Here is a 22,818-nt window from a genome sequence, read left to right as displayed (position 1 = left end):
CCATTTACATGCTGAAGTGTTCAAGCAAGTCACTGAGCCCCAAGTTGCTCCCGATGGCAGCTTAGCGCCTTGCATGGGGTGTGTGTGTGTGTGTGGGTATGGGTAAATGAGAAACAGTGTAAAGCGCGTTGTAGAACAGCTAAGGTTAAAAGGTGCAATACAAGTACAGACTTTCACCAAGTTATATTTTGAATGGGTTTTTAAATCAAATTATTTAAAATGTGTACACACTAATTGGCTTACACTCTTCTGGGGTTAAATAGATTTCTTTTGCTTTGTAATGGTGATCAAAAATAAAATGTAGCTTAGTTGAATGTTTTAGTTAAAAAAAAAAAAAAAACACAATTCAAATAAAAGCCAATGTTCTATGGTTGTAAGGGGTCATGACATGAGAAATCAAAGGTTCCTTGATCTTTTGACATAAGAAATCATTGTACTATTAAAACGTCCTGCAAGATTAATAGTTTAATACTTCCTCCCCTGGACAAAAAGAGCATTTATTTAACCAAGCTCCAAAAACAGCTTGTTTGGATGTGGTGGGATTTGTGACATCACACAGGCAAAGACATCTGCATATGCCTGCCCCTTACAGCAAGACATCAACACCTACCTTTACATCATCACACTGCTGGCCCCGCACACTGGCTTTCAGTCACTGAAAACAGTTCTACACGTGTTATGGCAGGGGACGTTGATAATTAATTAATAGGAAAAGATGTTAGCCAATAATAGCAGTGAGTGGTTACATTGAAGTCTTTAAGGTAAAGGACGTAAAAACCAACCATTTCAGTCAGAGGGTCAGGGTGAAAAAAGGCCATAAATCATTTTTAATAAAATTAATGTTATGTTTTTTTGTGCAAAAAGACTTTACTAATACGATCATTACACCTCAGGGAAGATAATAAAATAAAAAAATAAAAGTCATGACCACTTTAATTATATATATATATATATATATATATATATATATATATATATATATATATATATATATATATATATATATATATATATATATATATATTGACTTAAATACTGCAGCTGTAATCATAAACAATGTATATTGTTAACAGCATTATACAACTTAAATAGCAACTATTTCTCACAACTTTGAATCACCAGTTAGCCCCCCCCCCAACCCACACTGAAAAGTGAAATAACTTACTTACTGTATATAACTATGCAACTGTAAATGCCATAATTCAAACTTTAGGTTTTTAATTGTAATAATTTTACTAAAAACATATCATGCCTGGGGTTACTTCCACTGCAGTTTCCTCACACAAATGCACAAATTCATTCAATCTTACATATTATTTGTTGGTACACCAACATCCAAACATATTCAATGTACCTGGCCACTTGATGTAAATATCGTCTCCTTTAATCCCAGTGCTGGACACACACTAACCTATACACCTAGTAATCACATTCTTGTTAGATCATTGTTGAGTAGGGTCTCAAACATAGAATTCCAGAAACAGTTGCTTTAGGCCTTAGCTCACGTCACCAACCATGTTCCTGGAGATCTACCTTCTTGAAGACCATAATCATACCCACCTGACCATTGCCTTAAGAAGTTCCTGATCGATTTAAACAGGTTTGTTAGATTTTGGTTTGAGATAAAACCTTCAGGAAGGTAGATCTCAAGGAAGAGGGTTGGTGACCACTGCCATACTACGCTTAAAGCTGAGGGATATGGAGCGCTGGTGGCATCATGTGGTGGAGCTCGGTAGTGCTGTCCTGTGTAAAGATCTGACTCATGGCTTTTAATGGTTTTATGAAAAGAATAGCTTCACCAAAACCCATTTAACGCCTCCACTTACATTATAATGTAAAACACTAATTATTAGAAAGTTAAATGTTGAATTCAGGACACTGTTGAATAGTAAGGATCATATTTGGTAATGAATTTTATGCTGCATGTACAAAAGACCAGCAAAATGAACACCATTCAGGGAACCAGCCATGAGATATATTACAGCAAAGATCTTTTTAATGGTCCCAAACATACCCACCAACTAAGAGTACACTCATGTAAAAGAAAAATGAAGATATGACAAAAAGGGGGGGAAAAAAATCAATCACATCTAGAGTTCCACTCAATCTTTAATCAAGACGGGCTTACAAATTTTCCAAAAAATCTGCAGTTTCAAAGGGCAAAAAAAGGGTAAAACTAACTCTTCCCCCTAATGAGGTTTTAAAAACCTGTTCAAGTGCGACTGAAAACGTCCTGAACATTTAAAGGCAGGTCTCTTTTTCATTTTAAAAAAAGGGAGAGGAAGAGAAGAACAGAACAAGAAAAAAAAAAACGAGGAAACCGCTGGCTTTGAAAGAGGAAGAACTTCCGCTGAGCCACAAGGACAACGATGACATCAACAATGACAACCCAGACTGCTCTGCCCCCGGTATTCGGTCAGGCTCCAGAAACAAAAACCAAAAGATTTAATTAAAAAAAGATCAAAGGGGGCAGAAAAAAAGGGATAGAGGAAGGAGAGAAAGAAATGGAGAATGGAATCAGCAAAGGTGAGCGGTGGTTCAGGATTGGCTGGACCATATGGGTCATGTGACGTCCTTCCCTGAGAGGGGGGGGGCAGTGTGTCCTAGTCCGAGCCTGGGACGCTTTATAGGGCACCAGTCTCCGTGAGAGAGGGTGTGTGCGTGTGTTTTTTTTTTTAACCCCCAGTACTTTTAGCTTTTGTTGAAATTATTTTTATTAAATCCTTTCAATCATTTGTCCAAACCCACAGTTTTATCTCGCTCTCTTTCTGCTCAGAGTCTCTCTCTCGCTCCGTCTCCAATTGGCACTTGAACTCCGAGACCGATTCTTCTTCCGTCTTTCTTGCTCTCCCTTTCTCTGTTTCCACATGGCAAACCCCTGCTTGGACTCCTGATGGGGGTTATGGGGGCATCATTCATTCTTCTATCCATTCATTTGTTTAATCGTTCATATTGGTTGAATTCTGAGTTCTAGGCTGAGCGCTGAAATGAGTTTGTAGATAAGGCTCCCTCTGAGCTTTACCGTGCCAATTGGCCAGGGGAGTGTTTTAGGAGCTCAGCTTTGATTTCTTGGAAAGCGGTGGGCTCTCCTCTTTATTGTCCGAATCTTCTTCATCCTCGTCGTCCTCGTCGTCATCAGGATAGTCCACAAGTCCCACCAAACCGCCCTAAAACAAAGTCACCAAAAATACAACAAAAATAATTAAGCAGCGTTACCACTAACCAACTCGAGCTCTATAGAAGAAGAAATACAGTAGACAGACCATTTATTGAGACAAATAATTTTCCTTGTGTGGATTTATTTATGAATCCATTTGACGAAACTATGTACAATCATTTTTTCTATGCAAAAGAAACTAATATAATGGCACATGAGCATCTTTATACCTTTGCCCTCATTACAAATGCCAGGATTTATAAATCTGCATACACAGCACATTTGTAAACACTACCATGAACTGGCTTTCACTTGTTATGTCGACACTAGTGACATTTCAGTCTCTGAGTCTCAATATGCAATGTCACATTGTCAGCAATTCATCAGTAACAATCGAAAAGTACGGAAAAATCTGTTCAAAGCTACAGTGTGGAGGGGTGTTTTGGTGAAAAGTTAAAACTAAAGCATTAATGAGTCAGGGGAGAAAAATATACTATAAAACATGATGCTCCTGAGCTGCCATCAGTTGCCCTGAGATGATAATGTAATAATAATTCACAGTCAGAGAAGTCAGGGTTCTCACTGTCAGACTTTAAAAACATGCATCGTCATGACAACCAAGGTACATCTACATTTACAATTAAAGCATTTATCAGACATCCTTAACTGGAGTGATTTACAGAAGTGCTTTGTAGTCTCCATCAAATATATATACAGATAAATCCTAGGATATCACCTGAAAGGAGTATGGTCAAAATCTCACCCACAAACTTCTAATCACACAGCACATCAGGCTTTATAACAGAAAATCTTTCCCCTTGTGGAATTATCTGCTTTTCTTTTACTTTCTCTTATGATTAAAATATCTTTATGCAGATTCTTGTTATTTGTAAGTGTATTTGAACTTTACAGACCACATTTCAACTGCACAGTCCTGTAGGTTCATTCTATATAACATCAAGAAAATAAAAATAAAATCTCACTGATCATGCTACGCAGCTACTAGTCCAGGCTTTTGTGCTCTCGAAACTGTACTACTGCAACGCACTACTCCTGCGCCTCCCAGACAGCTCCGTCAAAACCCCTTCAGATGATTCAGAACACAGAGGCACACCTTGTTTTCAACCAGCCCAAAAGAACCCCCCTCTTCATCTCACTCCACTGGGTTCTTGTAGCTGACCACATCAAATTCAAAGCCTTGATGCTCAAGTACAAGACCTTGTCAGGAACAGCACCCCCTACCTCAACACACTCCTTGAGGTGTATGCTCCCTCCCTCAACCTGCGATAGGTTAACAACCGATGCCTGGTAGTGCCTACTCACTTTCTAGAACCTTCAAACTGACTGTTCCTCTGTGGTGCAATGAACTTCCAACCTCAATCCGGACAGCAGAATCAGTCATTATCTTCAAAAAACAGCTAAAGACTTCACTCCAAAAAACAAAAACACTTACACTGGCTCTTACATGTCAACTCTGCACACTTTGCTCCTCTAGCACTCCATTTTTAATCTTCTATGGTAGCACCATTTGTACTGTTCTCTGCTTCATATGTCGCTTAGCTCGTATATTCCCAATTTGTAAGTCACTTTGGATAAAAGCATCTGCTAAATGAATAAATGTAAATGTAAATGTATTCTGTATCAGGGTGTTCTGGCCTGATAGGTCACACCATAAGTGGATAGAATGTATGTAAGGAGATATACAAATGGTAAACGTTGTCAAATAAGGACCATTTTATCATACAATGAGCTAAGCCTCTGAATATGTTACTGCATAAATCAAAGGCTCTCAACCTTTTGTAACTAAAGCCCCCCAAGCCTCCCCTATCATGTGGCATGCCCCCCCCCATTGGAGGAGACCAGGTATAATGACTATATAAAAACTTGTTATATATTGGGAAGGCTTTCAAACATTTAGACAGACAGCAAGGGAGACAAGTTGTGTGACAAGTCTGAAACAGAACTCGAACTACACTCCCATATTTCACCATCTGAAGAACATTCTGCAAATAAAATTACTCTGCTATGAAAATCCTCCGACCCTAAGCATTTGGCTGAAGTATTATTCTGGTATAAAAACAACACCCTTTAATACTGTTTGTTTACTATAATCACATGGAGCCCTGTGAACAGTTTCCTCTGCAGATCCTTTAATCTGTACTTCTCATTTAACAAGACCTATCTTGCTGCCATCAAGTTTGCTCTGTGTTCTGAACCTACAGAACAAACGCTGATTGTGGCACCAGGTGATCAGGTCGGCAGTTTTACTCTTTCAACTTTGACAATCACATTGATTTGTACAATAAAGTCTTTATTCTCAAAACTCTTTCTTTATTTACTGGGAGACCTTCTACACAGCAGCAGTTATGAAGTGATTTGAAGTTATGAATTACAGCTTCCAGTTTGGGCCATATTAACAGAAAAATAACAAAAATTTCACGTGGGTATATGACTAAGTGACACAAGTCAGTAACTTACCTTTGTGGTAACAGCTGCCGTAGGCGGAGAGTTCCTGGTCCCCGTGCCAGGGGATCCCGGTGATCCGGGGGAGCCAGGATGCAGTGAGGCAGTGGGAGGTGAAGACAGACTGGGCTTGGTCGAGCTAGAGAATGACAGCTTAAAACTGGGGCTCTGTCTCCCGGACAAGCTAGATTTCCCCGACAAAACCTCTTTTTCTTCCGCCTCTTTCACTGAGAGAGAAAGACAACAAAAACAGTAGATGAAATGAGGGGCTTCTGGCTCATGTGACCCTTATAAATGACGAATACTTAAAAGGGGTTATGAACAACACTTAGGGACTGCTTAAAATCCATTTATTTTTTCACCAGATATAAAGCTTGCAGGATGCTAGCACTTCATGATGAGTTTGATTACTTAATCACAGCACTCTGAAGAACAGACGAGTAAAAGTAGAAGTGGACTGAGCAATTTGCAGGTGCTGTGTAGTCATTATTGTGTGCAACCAGTGTGAACAATGCAATAAAAAAAATAAATAAAAAAAAAAATCACGTTCTGTGTTTTTCCACATCATTCAGTCTTCCAATCAGTTGCAATGCAATGTGGATTATGTGTAATAGGCTCGATAATTTTTCTCCCTTGCCATACTAAAGACAGGTACAGGCTACAGATATACCTTAAGACAAATGACAAGCAGTATATGTGATCAAGTTAGACTAGCCACTAGTGACAAGGTGATGGACTCTTACATTTCTTTCTTTCCATGAACTTGCTGATAGGGTCCATCAGGTCCTCATCATTCTTCATTTTGTCCGAGGGTGGCACCACTGCCTCTCCGTCCTCCAAGTCTTCTTCATCATTAAACCACATTTCCTCCTCGTCCTCCAACGTCCGCGCGTCTCGCCGAAAACGGTGATTCCGTAGAATCGATCTCATGCTGCTAAAACATACGCAAGAAAATAATGCCTGGTTGCTACGCAAAAACGTCCTCATTTAACACTGAGGTTTGGAAAGTCGTTCATAATATAGAACCCTTGTTCTGCGTACTTCACAAGTTAATACAATCAACGAAACATCACATTCATAGCCATACTGCACGTTTACATAAAATAATTTAATACAATCACAATGAATAAGCTCTCCACACACTCACCACTATATTACATTATATTTACACATAGATCAAATAAAAATGAGCTCAGACTGACCTGTCAAGTTTTGGGTTGTCCTGTCTTTCCCTCTGCTGCTCATAACGAAGCTTGAGGCCCTTGAACGTCTGGACATAGTCCACATCCTCCAGAGCCTTCCAGTAGTTCTCTATGATATGAGCTGTCAGGGACTTCACATCCTCCTACAAACCGTAAATTTAGGTGAAAGGCATAATGAAACCTGGTCTCTACATACTTCTACACAGGAAAATAAAATTAACCAATTTACATCAATAGGATGTGGATATCAACTGTGAAGATCACATTAATAGGAATTTATTAAATTGATTGACATTTTTTCCCTCTTAGAACAGACTACAATAAATGTAAGTAGGTAAATTTTATTTAAATAGCACGTTTCACACAGCAAAGCTGACCAAAGTGCTGAACAGAGTAAGGAAAGTAAAACAGAAAACAGAATAAAAGCAAATAATAAACAGACAAGAGACAATAGTAAAAATTAGATTAAAACGCCTCAACAAGTGACTCTCACCATGGGGCTTTTTCATATAAACAAACAAACAAAAAAAGGCACAATGAACAAACTACAATATAATTTGATGTTCTTGCAAGATATCACTAGAAATTAAACAAACATATGGGTCATATGGCAGCATTCGATATTTATTTGAAATCTGCAAAAATGGCATAACAGGTCTCCAGGAAATGACATGGGGAAAATCCTGACTGCCGCGCGGTCTGTACTCACCACGCGCACATATTCAAACATCTCTATGATGGCGGAGTTGATGAGGTTGTATCGGGAACCGTTGTTGAGGAACGCTTTGACCACTGGCTCAAACAAGAAGTTCCTCATGATATAGCGGTTGTAGAATTCATCCTTAAGGCCGACAATTTTCCTCATAAAACGCAAAGAACCTGTATAACAGAGAAGATACAAGGATTAATAATGCACAGGAAAATTGTGCTAATGAATCCCTATACACCTGACCCAAATTAAATACATCAACATACTGATCCAAATTCAGACTGAACTCACCAGAATAATAAATTACAATATTTATTCAAAGGAGTCATTTCATGATTTTTAATCTTTTTAAAGGTTAATTATTTTGTTTATTGGGTGTAATAAAATAGGTTAACATGCTTTAATGTTCAAAAAAACGCATTATTCGTCAAATAATGTACATTATCGCAGTGCTTCTATTCCCAGGCTGCCTGAAACGCTCCGATTTCTTCAAAGCCCCTCCTTCCAAAAAGCCCAAAGTTCTCTGATTGGCCATCTGACCCGTTGCGTTGTGACTGGCCAAGAACCTCACGAGTGTGTCGGAAATGTAACACCCTTTGGGTTAGCTTTAGCCACCAAAGCTTCTACAACAATTCTAAGCTCCTAAGCAACATGTCGTCAGTTTTCCCGTATCAGTTCGGGCCCGAGTCTGATTCAGAAAACACGGATGATCAAGCGGAAGCAAGTTTGCAAACATGACTTGAGCAGAACGTTTCACAGTGGTAAGTTTTCATTTTGTAACTCTCTTACCGTCGAGATACGAGGTAAATTCCGACCCCGCCGGAAACAAACTGTGATGTACACAGGTACAATGTCTACGTAGGTACCCATGCAATATATCTTTGGAAAGCTAGCATTCTTGTGATTCGATTGATATAAACAATTTCAAGATACAAATCGCAACAGCTGCTACAATCAACGACTCTTTCAGACCACAAACACTTTTAAAAAACAAAACAAACAAACAAAAAAAAAACAGCAGCAACTTAGCGTACTTTAGCTATCATGTTAGCAGAGGTCTACAACTGAGCCACAACACAAAACTCTGCATTTGAACAGTCAATAGCAGATACTTCATAAAATAATCAAACACACTTACAAGTTCTGATTCAGAAGTGTATGATTGTCCAAGCAAAGTGGGAATCGCCCCATTTTCAGGAGTAGCCTTTGTGTATAGCCTGCCTTGTACTCGCCCGGGTTCAGGAAGCTGTCCTCCGTAAAAATGCGCTGTGCACAAGCAAACGTTTGGGTTGTACTGCTCAGGATCAGCGTTATAAATAAACAGTAACCACTGATTCCTAATTTCATCTGTTTTCAGGAAGGCTAAACAAAGAGGTTTTGCTTTCGCACCGAAACAGACAGCATCTCCGCGGCATGGCGCCTGAATTCAGTGAAGCCTCGCCTTCTTTATCCGTGACTGCCTTTGGGCGGGATTATGCTGATAGTGCACGCTGTGACGTAGAGAAATTACTGAAGTAAATCTGGACTTCGAACGACGTGTTTTGGGCAGGTCTGGAGCAGTGCTCTCTGTTAGATAGAATAAATCCTTTTTGGGGGAGACTATGAGTTTTGTAACTTTGCAGAGCTTATACATGCACAAGCCGATACAATATATTCCCAAACAGAAGGAAAACATTAAAAATCATGTTATGACTCCTTTAACCAGTACATTCCGCTGGCGGAATGGAAAACGACTTAACAAAACATGCGTATTTTTTGGCTACTGGTAAAAAGAGTTAATTAAGCAACATACTGGTTTAGCCTTGTTTTACTAATCCAGGGTTTTCTACACTAGCTTGGTTTACAGATTTTTCCATTTTGAAATATCACTGGGAGTTGCATTTAGGCACCACATCAAATGCAGAGTGTATGTTCCATTTTAGTCTTTTCACTATCCTAACAAACTGCTGCATCCATCTACCTCCACAATACAAACTAGCATTGTTTCAATTCAAGAAGTTAAGAGTACTAACACTTACCAATTTTCTTATTACAGTTAATGTTTAAATTCTAAAAGCCTCTCATGCAGCCTTCAAACTAAACCAAAGCGCTGTCTGAGTACCAGTCATCTTAGAAAAATATGTATTAGCTGAAGAGATATTTTGAGACATTCGTTAGCACACCCATCTACCAGAGTGTGTGTGTTTGTGTGTGTGTGAGTGAGAGAGAGAGAGAGAGAGTAAGTGATTGTAGGATTACTCACAGAGAGCTAGAAAGGCATGCTGGGATGCGGTGAGCACCAATACTCTGCGCAAGATGTCTTTGTTGATAATGTAGTTCTTTATGTGATATGTGTGATGTTCCACACAGAAGGTGAGGAGCTCCACAATCAGCGCCAACAACTGGCATGTCTGGAAATCATCTGCGGAAAGGAACCGAGAGGCTGAGACGGGTAAATGTTTTTGTCTCTAATGGTTAGCTTAGAAATATTTCAACGCCACTGACATACAAAATATTTAAAGTTGAAAGACAACCGACACATTCATCACACATTCCAGCTCGCTTCCCCAGCTCAGTTTGTTAAACACGCACAAACTATATTTGTCATTTTCTCAAACACACACACACACACACACACACACACACACACACACACACACACACACTTTCTCACCTTTGCTGGGTTTCTCCTCAGTGGTATTGGCCAGCAGTGGAGCAGAGAGCACATGCATGCAATGCTTATAGAAGAAACTTAAGAACTCAGTCTTTTCTGTTTTCTGTAAGAGTGAAAAAAAATAAAATAAAAAAAAAAATTTAAAAAATTAAAAATTTAATTGAGAAACACAACCAATAATATCCAAAATGACAGCTAAAGGAATGTGCACCGATCATACAAGCAGATTAAAATCTATTAATTCCCTGCTAATGCACAGCTGCACAGCAGCTGCTGCTTCAGGTCAAGAGAAAGGCATAATATAAAGTACTTACACCGATCAGCCATAACATTAAAACCACCTGTCTCATATAGGCTCTTTTTCAATCGTCCTATGTCATCATCCACAGCGGAAGTTCGATTTCAGTACTCAAGAACGCAAGTATCGGGGACGCTTGAAATTACTTGGATGTGTTCTTCATATCAAGGATGCATCAGATGCAGACCTGAGCTCACAACCACTTGAACGAGAAGTCATTGAGGCAAAACAAGAGCAGATGACGAAAGCCTGACCCATACCTGCAGTTTTAACATCTTTTTATTACAATAATCTTAATATGCATATAAAAAGAATGATTTTGATATATGATTTAGATTGAGATATATATGAGGTTGGTGAAAAGCCGAATTTATCCCTCAGAAGTATTTTAATTAAACTATGCTAACTTACATCCTCAGGTAACGGTAAACTCGTTAGCTTAGTTTTTCGTTAATGTGAGGTCGCAGTTGCAAACAGTAGGCTTACTACATTAAAACATGCTCAATTAACTTTTAGTTAATCAGCCAGTTAAGAGTTAACAGTAAATCTATTAACCATCTGGAACATATTACTTAGTGAGAACTAAAGAGATGAGTACCTTGTCCCACTAGTAGGAATGTGCTTGGACGGTTCATTACACAACAGGAAGATCACAGCACATTTTAATTATTGCAAAGATGCATTCTATGTCCTCCTGTCCTTCTGAGTTCATTCTTTCAAGTGGACAGGGGTCAGGATGGGCACTCTGACCGTTCTGCAGCTATGCAGCCCAGTACACAGCAAACTGTGATGCACTGTGTGTTCTGACACCTTTCTATCATAATCAGCATGAGCTTTTTCAGCACTTTGGGCTCCAGTAGCTCTTCTGTGGGATTGGACCAGACAGGCTAGCCTTCGCTCCCCATGCGAATCAATGAGACTTGGGAGCCCATGACCCTGTCGCTAATTCACCGGTTGTCCTTCCTTGGTCCACTTTTGGTAAGTACTAACCACTGCATGCTGGGAACACCCCCACAGGTCGTCTATCCATCACAATATGGCCCTTATCAAAGTCGCTCAGATCTTTACGCTTGGCCATTTTTCCTGCTTCCAACACATCAACTCTGAGAACTGACTGTTCACTTGCTGCCTAATATAATCCCACCCCTTAACAGGTGCCAATGTAATGAGAGGATCAATGTCATTCACGTCATCCGTCAGTGGTTTTAATGGTATGGCTGATCAGTGTATATAATCCTATATAAAGTACAGAAGAATTTGATTTATTAGTTGGTCTTTTACATTGGGCAAAAAAAAAGGCTCACATTAGCAGTTGCCAGCATGTTTTCAGGGTCCACCAGAGTTCTCAGTAGCCCCATTAGCTGCACAGCTCCCCCCAGTTCAGGGTCCGTATCACAGATCATGTGCTCAATGATCAGATTAATCAGCAAGATATCCTGCAGCAAAAAGACACAGGAGAGTAATAAATAGATGATTTCATATTAACCATTAACTCATTCCTACTAAAAAATTATTTACAATGCCTGAAAGTTTGTGTGCTTCTTATAGGCTTATGTTTAGGACTACTGGAACATTTGAACATTTTATGATGTCAGTATACATTTGCCCAAAATTGGAAACTACTGGGCTACAGACTGGACAGATGAAAGTCAAAGACTATACAGCTAGCACTGTGAGAATGCACTGACCTCCAGGAATAATGATAATCATTTTCAAGACAAAAAAATAAAATAAATAATGAGCAGGTTATGCAGTGTAAAAAATGTCATGTTACCCTGTTATATATTACTGCTAATTTAAAACAGAAAATATTGAATAAAATCATGTTTGGCTGTAAATCCAAATTAGCATATTTCACAGAACAGCCAAAGCCAAAAAGTCTTGCTAATAGGATTTGCAGAGATCATCCCTGCCCATTTCTCCATCGAGCACTCGAGCTGTCCAAAATCCTCAACCCCAATTTATATTACACAGACGAGTGGTCCTCAAACTTTCTGCAGCCAGGGACCTTTTTAACTGTATAATAATTCCACAGACCCCCCTGCCTCCCCTCAGTGCTCATTATTTAAATGTGTACAGTAATACTAAGCCTTCCAACAACAGAACATATTAGATTTAAGCTGAAGTTGTATAGGTCTACATGTATTTGAGCTTGGATTCAATTCAAGTGAGTCAAACAGACTAATAACTATAAAAACCTACTTATAAATATCAAATATAATAAAAATGATGAGTTGTGATTCTCACAACTTATAATTTAAAAAGAATCATGAACCTCCAAGATATGGAAACTAATTAATGTGTGTTTTAATGCTTGTCACATTCCCTCCACGTCTTATTTACTGCCATTAAGAGAATGTTAAAGTACTGGAAAGGATTTTTAGTGTCTGCTCCCATAAACATGTTTCATATGCCCAGGACAATGGGTAATTGAGTTAAATCAGTGGTGTGGGTGCGCCACTCACATCATCATTTTGTTGGGACTCCTGCATGACAAACTCGCGCACCATAGAGGGGTTATACTCCACCAGGTAAGAGAAGATATCTGTGGCCGCACCCCGCACTTGCACATCATCCATCCCCTGATGATCAATAGAAAATAAGCACAAACTCAAAACAGGGTTCATCACTGTGCCATTGTTTTCTTACTTATTTGATCTGAAACACAGCATCCACCTATTACTGACATATTTCCCTAAAATATTCAGAGTTATGCTAAAAAAAGAAGAAGAAAAAAAAAAGGACATTTATAATTCAACCCCTACACCACCACAAAAAATTACTGTACAGTATTTTTTGACATTTTACACAATTACACACAGTTAGACACATAAGCACAGGAAACATTGTGCTACTTAAAAAGAAGTGAAGACAGATTCAGACTCACCAGTATAACTTCCAACGCTGGCAGAATTCCCATGTTGGACAGGGTCTTGAAGAACGCATCTCTGTTCTGTGGCTGTAGAGTCTGCGAGAAGGCGCAAAACTCCTTCAGAAAATTGACCTATGAGCCAAAAAAAAAGAAAAAAAGAAGAAGCAGTAGGTCAACAACAAGGGCACGTACAGCAAGCAAAACTTACACTGTACATCAGTGAAGATCACGTTGTTACCAGTTCTTGCCGTTTGTCGTCGTCTGTGGCTTCGTCTGTTAGTTGTGCAAAGAGCTCAGTTAGAAACTTCTCATCGTCCTGAAACAGAAAAGAAAAAGAAAAAAGAAAAAAAAAAGACAGATCAGTGTAAGCAGCAGAAAGTAATCAGGCTAGAGGATTGTTCCCGTGCTCAATTGGGGTATCGTGTCACATAGCCATCTGAGACCCAAGGCCATAACTAGGGCTGCACAATTAATCAAATATCGATCGCGATTACAATTTTGACTGCCCACGACTACATAAACATGATCGATACTGACGTTTAAAGTTCATCGTCTGCTCATAGAAACTATGCAGATCAAATCATGCGCTTCCTAAACGTACAGCCAGTCACCATAGAGCGGCGCAGGGATGACGTCATTTTGTAACGCCAAAACCCGGAAACAAATTAGCGTTTTAGCACTCGAGCTGCCAGCTTCGCTTTGAGCTCCAGAACTTATGCGAGGGGAATCATGACAACAGACGTTGGGGACATTAAACGTCATCACACCAAACAGGAAAAGTCTTTGCAGATAAACTGGTTCAGGTATGCTGTGCACAACCCCCCCCCCCCCCAAAAAAAAAAAACATGGATGAAGGTTTATCCACAGAGTAAATCCATATTATAGAAAATGTTTTAAATCAACTCTGGAAAAGTTTGTCTGAAGCTTGGTGATGGTGACGTTGAAGTCGAGCAACCGTGGTGTAGTTCGTTTATAGCATGTAGTTAGCTTTTTTTTTTTTTTTTATTTCTGGCGATTGTATTTAGGCTTCAAAACTTCATAAAGGTTGTGTTCATTTGTGAAAATGATCTTGATGGACAAAACGTGTTAGTATTGTAAACTTTTGTTGATCAAAGAGATTACTTTTTGCAATAATCCAAAAGCCTAATTGGGTAAATCCTAATAGGAAAATCCAATTGGGTTTTTGTCGAGGGAACCGGTGTGATGCTAATTTCCTGGTTCCAGTACAAAACGACGTCGTCCCTGCACCTCTCTATTGGGTGATTTGGCTGCGTCTCTCCTCCTGTAAACACTGTTATTGCATTTTCTTTTTGTTTTCATTTGGTTGAATATTGTTATATTTTATGCATATTTTCATTTGGTAGATGGAATTTTTATTTATCCTATATTTTGGGTACAATTTTGCTTCTATGAGATGATGCACTTTAAAGACTAGTCTAATTTGATGCAAAGATTTGTACATTAGCAGGAATGTAGCACAACATGGAGGTGAAAGCAGCGGTCTGCTGATTTGAATGTGAAAGTGCAATAAAAATATATGTTGTCCCTAATATCAATGAATAATCATGATAATTAATCGTGATCATCATTTTGGCCATAACCGTGCAGCCCTAGCCATAACGATACAACATATTCTATCATATCATAGCAAGCAAGTCATTAATGTCTTGTGTTCGGGAGCTCTTCGACTTCATGGTTAACTGTGCAGTGAATTGTAAACTGAAGTAGGGCTGGACGATACTGCACAAAAATAACCGTATTTTTTTAATCATATATATATATATATATATATATATATATATATATATATATAAATTAATAAAGTATAAAGAGTATCTTATAAAATGATTCTCCATTCTCTCTTTTTAGTTCTTAAAGAGTGAAATAGAAAAAAAAAAGCCACAATTTATTTTAATTAAAGTGAATTTTATTAGAATGTACTTCTATAGCGAACAGTGCAAGGAAATTTTTCTTTAAATAAAAAATATTTAAATAAAAGATATTTCTAAAGACACGTTGTTTGCACTGTTCGCTACAGATGGTGCTGTTACTATTTTTGCACAACTTATTGAACCCTTCTTTTCTCAACCACGTCTTTCGCGATATGAAATGCCACTGCATCAATAATTTTCGAACCCCTGGGGCTCTTCTTGTCGTCAGCAACAGCGCTAGAAAATGTTTCAGCTAATTCTGCATTCATTATATTCATTATTCATTCATTATATAAGATTGTCATTACGTATCAAGTGTCTCGTTATAACATTTACAGGTAACGCATGCTTACTGGTTGACGCACAGCATCGCAAATATGCACAACAAGCTGTTAAGGTTTTGGACCACACACATACACATACACACACACACACACACACACACACACACACACACACACACACACGAGTCATTCTGTACCCCTCTGAACACCATGCCTACAATAAACCTCTCATGACACACACACACGTTTCAAGTATAAACCCAAACAAATGAAAAATGTTCCTAGACATCAGTGATACGGATAATTACATTTTTAAAACACGTAAAAAAATGTTTTAAAAAGTACAGAAATGTAAATGTAAAATGTTCATTATTATAAATTATTTATTATAAATTTATTCAAATTATTCCAATCAAAGTATTATACTTATTCAATCAGCTGCATCATTTTTGCCAAAAATGTTTAGCTTTTTTGTTATTAAATTACTACTGTTACATAAGGCATTTCTGTAATTTCGCACAAGTGTCTGTCTATTTTTAATATCAAATAATTGACCACTGCTCAAGTATTCATTCATTTTTTGGAACAGTAAATCAAAAAGCTAACGATTACGCAAATGCTGGCAGTCGAAAAGTCCAGAACATGCTTTACATTTCTTTCCATTTACACTACCCCATGAAAACCACAAAAAGGATTGGTCATTTCTCACAGTTTAAAATCACTGGGAAGCACTTTATTACCATCTGAAATACAGGAGTTTGAACATCCTGTCCAAAATATGCTTCTTTTTCAAAATATCCTGTGCACAAATGAACTGAGACGGAATTGCTCTCTCTAATTGAGGTTCACTCTTTAAAGCAAATAAAAGAGCTTGATGGAAAGCTCCCTTGGTTTCCATGGGAACCAAACCCTACCTGTCTGAAACATTACACGATACAAGTCCTCTACGGGAACCTGCTCCCCCCCCCAAAAAAAAAAAAAAAAAAAAAAAAACACCGGACTTTCCGTTAACCGTTTTTTAAAACTCAGCATGCTGACCTAATTACACCACAGATTCAAGATCACACTTATTTCTTTTTGAAAAATCCAAAGTGTTTTGGACAGGTGGGCCATATGGTCAAGTCCACAGACTGCACGTGCTATAATAAATATACGCATATTAGTTTCTTTACAGTCTGAAAATGTTGATTGTATACCTTTGGTTTGTGTGCTGTTCATTATTTAAGCCAAAATTAAAGAACAGAACACCTAAAGAAACCTCTATCGAATGCAAACAGGAAATATGGTAACCAACCGAATACGAACAGATCAGTTATTTAAAAAAACAAACAAAAAAAAAACAGTTATTTCTCCCTTATTGCGATTTACCATTTCTAAAAATCGTCCAGGAACAATCGCCTAAAAAAGACAGGAAAGTGAACATTTCTGTTTAGGAGGAGAGTAGAGGAGGGTGTAATATTACAAATCGACGTTTAATGTCCACACAGCCGCCATTTTCCCGTTTCTCTGTTTATGCTCAAAGTGTGTACATGCAGACAGATGCAAGAAAAACCAAGTGTACTTAAATCACTTTATAATGATCATCACCATGAACAGGGTTTGGACAAAAGGTAGCACTGCCACCTCTTAATCTTTTTTCTTTTTCCAGCCAAAAACCAAAAATGGTTCTACACAAAAGGCATAATTATAATGCATTATTGTTTGTCTTTGGTCCTGATATCCAGAACACAGTGTATTTCTGTAGTTCACTTGAACACAGACTCTGGTTCTTTTGCTTTGTGTAATCACTACGTTCATACGAAGAAGCTAACTACACCATATAAATGCAAATATTTAGGAGCAGTAATGGTGACATCATAAAGACATCCTTCAAAATTACCATTAAAGTCATAACATTAATGCTGCGTCCCAATTCGCTTAACATCTGTCCAAAATAGTATCCGAGATGAGAATTAGTGTGTCCCAAATCGTAGTATGCTGAAATAAGTATCATAAAGATGCTCGGATGGTCTACTATTCCCAGTATGTTTTTTTTTGTTTTTAAGTTTTCAAGGATGCATTTTAAAGAGGTGTAAATGAAATGTGGAAAAATAAATCAAGGCACTGATAAATTAAAGAATATAAATTATATAAGGAATAACAAATGAAGAAAAGCTGAAATGCAACAAGGAGTTTGTTTACGGCGACAGTGTGCGTAACTAGGCAACAACGTTCTCTTCCTTTGCATAACGTGTTAGTATGTCCCAGTACTTGCATACTCTTTTGTTACACACTCAAAAGTATGTACTTTTTCTTCACAAAATAGTACATACTTTTAGTGCATAGTATAAGTAGGTGAATTTGGATTCAGCCTAAGAATTTAATCTAGAGTGATGACAGAACTGATGTACAGTGCTAACTGGTGGGAAATGTTAAGCGTATAGGACGAGGGGGCTCCTAGTCCTCCCTCCAAAATTACTACTGTAGGTCCTGGTAAAAACCAAAAGAAATAAAATGTAAGCCAAAACTAAAATGCTTGCTGGTGTCACTATGTTGCTGAGGATTTATTTCACAATAGGTTTGTGTGATACTGATTTTACCCTGATCGTGATTTACCACATTAAATTATTGTGACAAAAATCATCGGAACAAGAAAATGAACATTTCCATTCATTTACAGCATTTAATCATTTTCCAATGATCATCGTAATTAATCGTAAAATGTTAGATTTTACACTATTTCCTATTTTTTGGGTCAAAGCCTTTTTCTCTTCATTTTTTCTCTTTCAGCCAAAACCCGACTCGACTCAATTTTTGACTTTTAAATATATACGGCTATTATATATAGTGAACTGATGTTAAATGCATACACGGCTAAGGTTAGCTATGTTGAACATACTCTGATACATTGTACTTCACGTTAATGAACTCAAAAATATTATTATTATTATTATATTTACAGAAATAGAGAGCTTCTAGGAAGGTGTTATCATCACAGAGCTCCTGCGCAGATCATTCCAGACTCACATGTCCAACTCTACATCTTTTCTTTTACTGGGGAGAAAAAAAAACTGCTCTTTTGGTGCATTTTTGAGTGGTAACTCATACTAGTGCACTATGCTGGTTTCTGGCGCTCCTATGCAAAATGGTTGGCAGGTCAGATATTGTAAAAGAATCAGCGATAAATATCATTGGAGATTGTTGGTTTACAATTAAAGTTTAGAATGATCAGATTAAAACAACAAAGCTGCTCTAAATGTGTGCCTACAAGGCTATATTGTTACACCCCTAATGCCTGCATGCCACTAGACCGTCTTTAAACCACTGGGACATGAGTGTGAGTGTGTGTATTTTTGAGCAAACGTGTTAGCGAGACCCACCTGGAGCATACCGACAATCTCCACCTTGTTGAAGAAGATGAATGAGTGCAGAGTAGATAGCATGTTCTCTTCAAACACTGAGGGTGTAGGCAGCACCATGTCCTGGATGTACTGCACACGGTATGTCTGGTGGATCTTCTGGCGCAGCTCAGGGTCTGTGATGGGTATAACCTCTTTGAAGCGAGCTGTGGTGGTGAGGAATTCACGGTGGCGGCGTGGCTGTGGCAACGCCGGATCGAACTCCAGGCATCCGATCACGTCCATGATACACTCATCGGAGAACATAACCTCAAAGAGAGCCGTGCGGTTTAGCAAGAAGATACCCTTGACAATGTCGTACAAGTGGTGCAGGCCTTCGCGGTTCTCCAAGTCCTCACACACACGAAACAGCTCCAGCAGCTTACGGATGTAGCCCTCATTCTCCAGCGCCAGCGCCAGCTTCTCACGCCGCAGCGGAGACGGCAGTGAAGACGCCACCAGCTCAGCCACCTCCTCCAAGCGGGAAAGCTCGCATGGCGGCAGTTCCAGACCAGGAGAGGACATGTCCTCAAAACGCTCCTCCTCTGATTCATCTATCAGCTCCTGGGTGATGTCCACCGATGGGTCTTTACCCTGAACCTGCAGAAATATCAACACAAACAAGCAACGTAACTATGGATGCACCAATCCAACGTTCTTCTATATTTTTAATACGATAACGACATAAGGGCTCTGGATTTCTTTCGATATCAGACAGTGATCCGATACTTATGTCCTCTACGTAACAAAGCCCACTTTTTTTGCAAGCTTTGGATAGGCAAACCATCTTGAGTGTGGATGTTAACATGCTTTGAAAGTTGCGTCATATGTTTATATCAGTAAACGTAACATGTTCACAGAATAAGACAGGAAAAATCTCAACTCCATCCTAGTAGTAATCCAGCAATCAGGCCAAATCAGCCATGATACTAATAATCAGTATAACGTCACTGGACTGGAACGTCACAGAGGTACATTCTACTGCATATATATTACAGCTACACTATATTAAGATGGCATATTCAAAATAGATATAAAACAATTGTGACATAAATATACTAGTAATGAGTTTATATGACCGTGCTAAGGAGTGGGTTGTGGGTGCTCAGATCACCTGACATATCTTCTCCCAGATCTCATCACAACCAGCCTTCTCCTGAAAACTGAGGGCTAGGTCATAGTTTTCAGCTTCAGACCATACGATCAATGTGTCCTAAAAAAATAAGCAAAAAAGCAAAAGTCACACAGAATGCAAACAAAATTAAAAGTCTCCATTTGTGGCCCGAACTGCTGAGCTCGCACATCAGACAGGATGCTGTACCTCATTATGACCTGGACCTGGTGTTCCTGGTTGTAGCTTTAAGAGTGCTTTCATCTATTTAGGGTTTAGTCTGTCTGAATCCAACACTGATGTTTTTTTTTTTTCTCTCTCTCTGTGGCTAAGACAGCAAGGACAGTCTGAGCGAGGTGGTCTCGGTCAGTTTCCAAACAATTTACAGTTAAGCAGTTCAATTCCAGTAAGAAAGTGATTTGACCCTGAACTGGAAAGACTGCAGGAAGTGAACAAAACATACCAGAGATTTCGTTTGTTGGTTTTTTTGTACATGTAAATGAGCCAAAGAGCCGAGCCGTACCACTAAAGAAACGTTATGTTCTGGATATTTGGACCAAAAAAAACCAAACGATAAAATAAACCAGTCAGTACAGAGGTTGGGTTTTTTTTGTGATTGCTGTGGCCAAAAATGCTTAAATTTGCTGCAGCTTTTTTTTTTTTTTTAAATTATTGCAATGCAACTTGTATATTTATATAGAAAACTGTATTTTTAATTTGCACAAAATAGTTCTTCATGGTCTTTCGCAGTGATGATTGCTGGTGAACGAGACATTTCAGCTGTACTCATGTTCGACGCACGTAAACGCACGACGAGAGCTTTGGCTGAATGCTTGCTGTGATGACGTCACATGACTCGTATTGGCCCGAATCTGCGGAAAACCTGCGGCAATTTAGAAAGATTGTAGTCTCCTCCGAATATTGCAGCATTTGCTTGATTTCGAGTTAATGTCTGCGATCACAAAATCCCGGAGGGACCGATAAACGCTGAATTACAACACTTTTTAACCTAGGTATTTATGTAATTATCTACGCTATCTATTTAGCGTCTGCCCCATGTTCTCCGTGCTTGGGTGAATGTTTGGATTTCTACATGTAATATTCCTGACTGATGAAAAAATGAGTTTTAACAAATATGTTTTCAGCCCTACATGCACCTCCATCTTTTTTTTATTAGTTTAATTATTTACAGTGTAGAACTAAACAAAATATCAGTTTCTTCCAGATTCAGGCTACTAGGTGTGAAAGCACTTTTGCTGCGCACCAAAAAACAACAACAACAACAACAAGATGGACAATGACTGGGAAAAGATTCTGAAAAACAACCAAATAAACTCACCTGCTGTTTCTGATATGCTGTATTGGGGTTGATTTTTGACTCCAGCAACAGAGACCCTGTGAGAAATAGAGGTTTTGTTTGTGACAGTAAGAGATGAATGTATTTATAATAGTAATCCAGGGAGAGTTTTGAATTTACCGTCGCTCTCCGCCCGCACCAGCAGAGACATGCCTTTGAGTCTTTCAACATAACCGGAGGAAACGTGTCCCGTGCCCCGGTCATCCCACTGCCGGTCTTCATTCAAAGTGTAGACCTTCACTCGTCGCCGAGTGTCAGTCATTCTTGCGAGTCAACTCTTTAGGTTCGGAGTTTTGTTTGCTTTTGATACACAAATATTAATCCCAGAATCGGATTCGTCCCTTGGTTAGACTCTCCACTGCACGGCTCTGTCTAATCTGGACATTTACACGCTACCTGTTGTCACGCTAATGACGTACGCCGCTAACGCTGGCTAGCTGTATGTACACTGACACTTAACCACAACATAGTCCTTCAATCATCACCCAAACGTGGATAACTTTATACTTTACAGTCGGTCTGACTGGTGGTATGTAAGCAACGTGAAAATTCGTATCAGACAAACTCAGCAGAGGGAAATATATAATATAATATATATAGTTTTGGACGCCCTCTCACATCTGATAACTGCTACGACCAAACGGAGCCAAACACTAGTTAGCTAAGCTAGCTGTCCTAGCGAGTCAGCTAGCAGGCTAGCTGATTGCGTTCAACATTCTGACTATAATTTAATTTATGTCTAACCGAGTGTGGGGGGAAAAGCAAAAGCGGTACCGATACCTTAATGGCCCATTACAAACACGCTGTGTTTATGAATTGATGAAAGAGCCACATACGGAACAGTGTTTTCATTATAAGCAAGTCTGCAGCCTAGCAGCAAAGCTATATTTTGTCCAAGTGTTCCGCCATGTTCTGGCTGCGGGCCGTAGAAGGACCAGCTTCTCTCCTCACATAGAGACGGACATTTCAAAACGTAACTGGTCGAATGGGCAAGCTTGTCCAACTTTCCGGTACTATAAATGTGTAACCTGAGCGCTGAACACCATCAAATTACAATGTCTGTAAGGAGCGCAATGATTAGCCCCACTGTAAGTATTCGGCCATCTTGGGTCCCCTCAGAAAGCCTCTACAGGGTTTCCCTCGCCGAGAAAGCAGGGGCGGCCCGCCACAGTTTAAAGATACAGTGCACCAAGTAGCACGAGCGGTTTAAAACAAACCAACAAAACCGCCAACAAAAGAAAATAATAGAAATAATAATAAAAAAAACGCAGGTTTAGCATCAAAAGACAAAAAAACCAGCATATTATTCTGGTTACATGACCCGTTTCGCTTTATAGTCGACCTTAAAGTCCAGTCGCATGTCAGACACTTACAGGATCCTCTGCTCTGTCGTGCAGATCAAGA

The 22,818-nt window shown here is 39.0% G+C and overlaps 1 protein-coding gene across 2 annotated transcripts; it reads right to left on the bottom strand.

Moving 5' to 3' along the window:
* Positions 1–1,974: 1,974 nt before the first annotated feature.
* On the bottom strand, positions 1,975–22,551 carry smek1 (SMEK homolog 1, suppressor of mek1 (Dictyostelium)). Of its 2 annotated transcripts, none has more exons than XM_017451931.3 (15): positions 21,535–22,551; positions 21,397–21,452; positions 20,061–20,159; positions 18,929–19,546; positions 13,593–13,670; positions 13,370–13,486; positions 12,948–13,064; positions 11,787–11,918; positions 10,185–10,287; positions 9,774–9,932; positions 7,532–7,701; positions 6,823–6,965; positions 6,364–6,554; positions 5,636–5,847; positions 1,975–3,167 (listed from the first exon to the last, which is right to left on the bottom strand). In XM_017451931.3, the coding sequence occupies exons 1-15, from the start codon at positions 21,674–21,676 to the stop codon at positions 3,048–3,050; spliced, it is 2,457 nt and encodes an 818-aa protein (XP_017307420.1). In that variant the 5' UTR covers positions 21,677–22,551; the 3' UTR covers positions 1,975–3,047. The 2 variants fall into 2 exon arrangements, with proteins under 2 accessions (XP_017307420.1, XP_017307428.1); XM_017451939.3 differs by having other exon boundaries at positions 6,364–6,551.
* Between the last annotated feature and the right edge of the window lie 267 nt (positions 22,552–22,818).

Source organism: Ictalurus punctatus, chromosome 2 (genome assembly GCF_001660625.3).
Source record: "Ictalurus punctatus breed USDA103 chromosome 2, Coco_2.0, whole genome shotgun sequence".
NCBI lineage: Eukaryota > Metazoa > Chordata > Actinopteri > Siluriformes > Ictaluridae > Ictalurus > Ictalurus punctatus.
The sequence above is the reverse complement of the archived record's forward strand: the minus strand, read 5'-3'. Positions and strand labels throughout refer to the sequence as shown.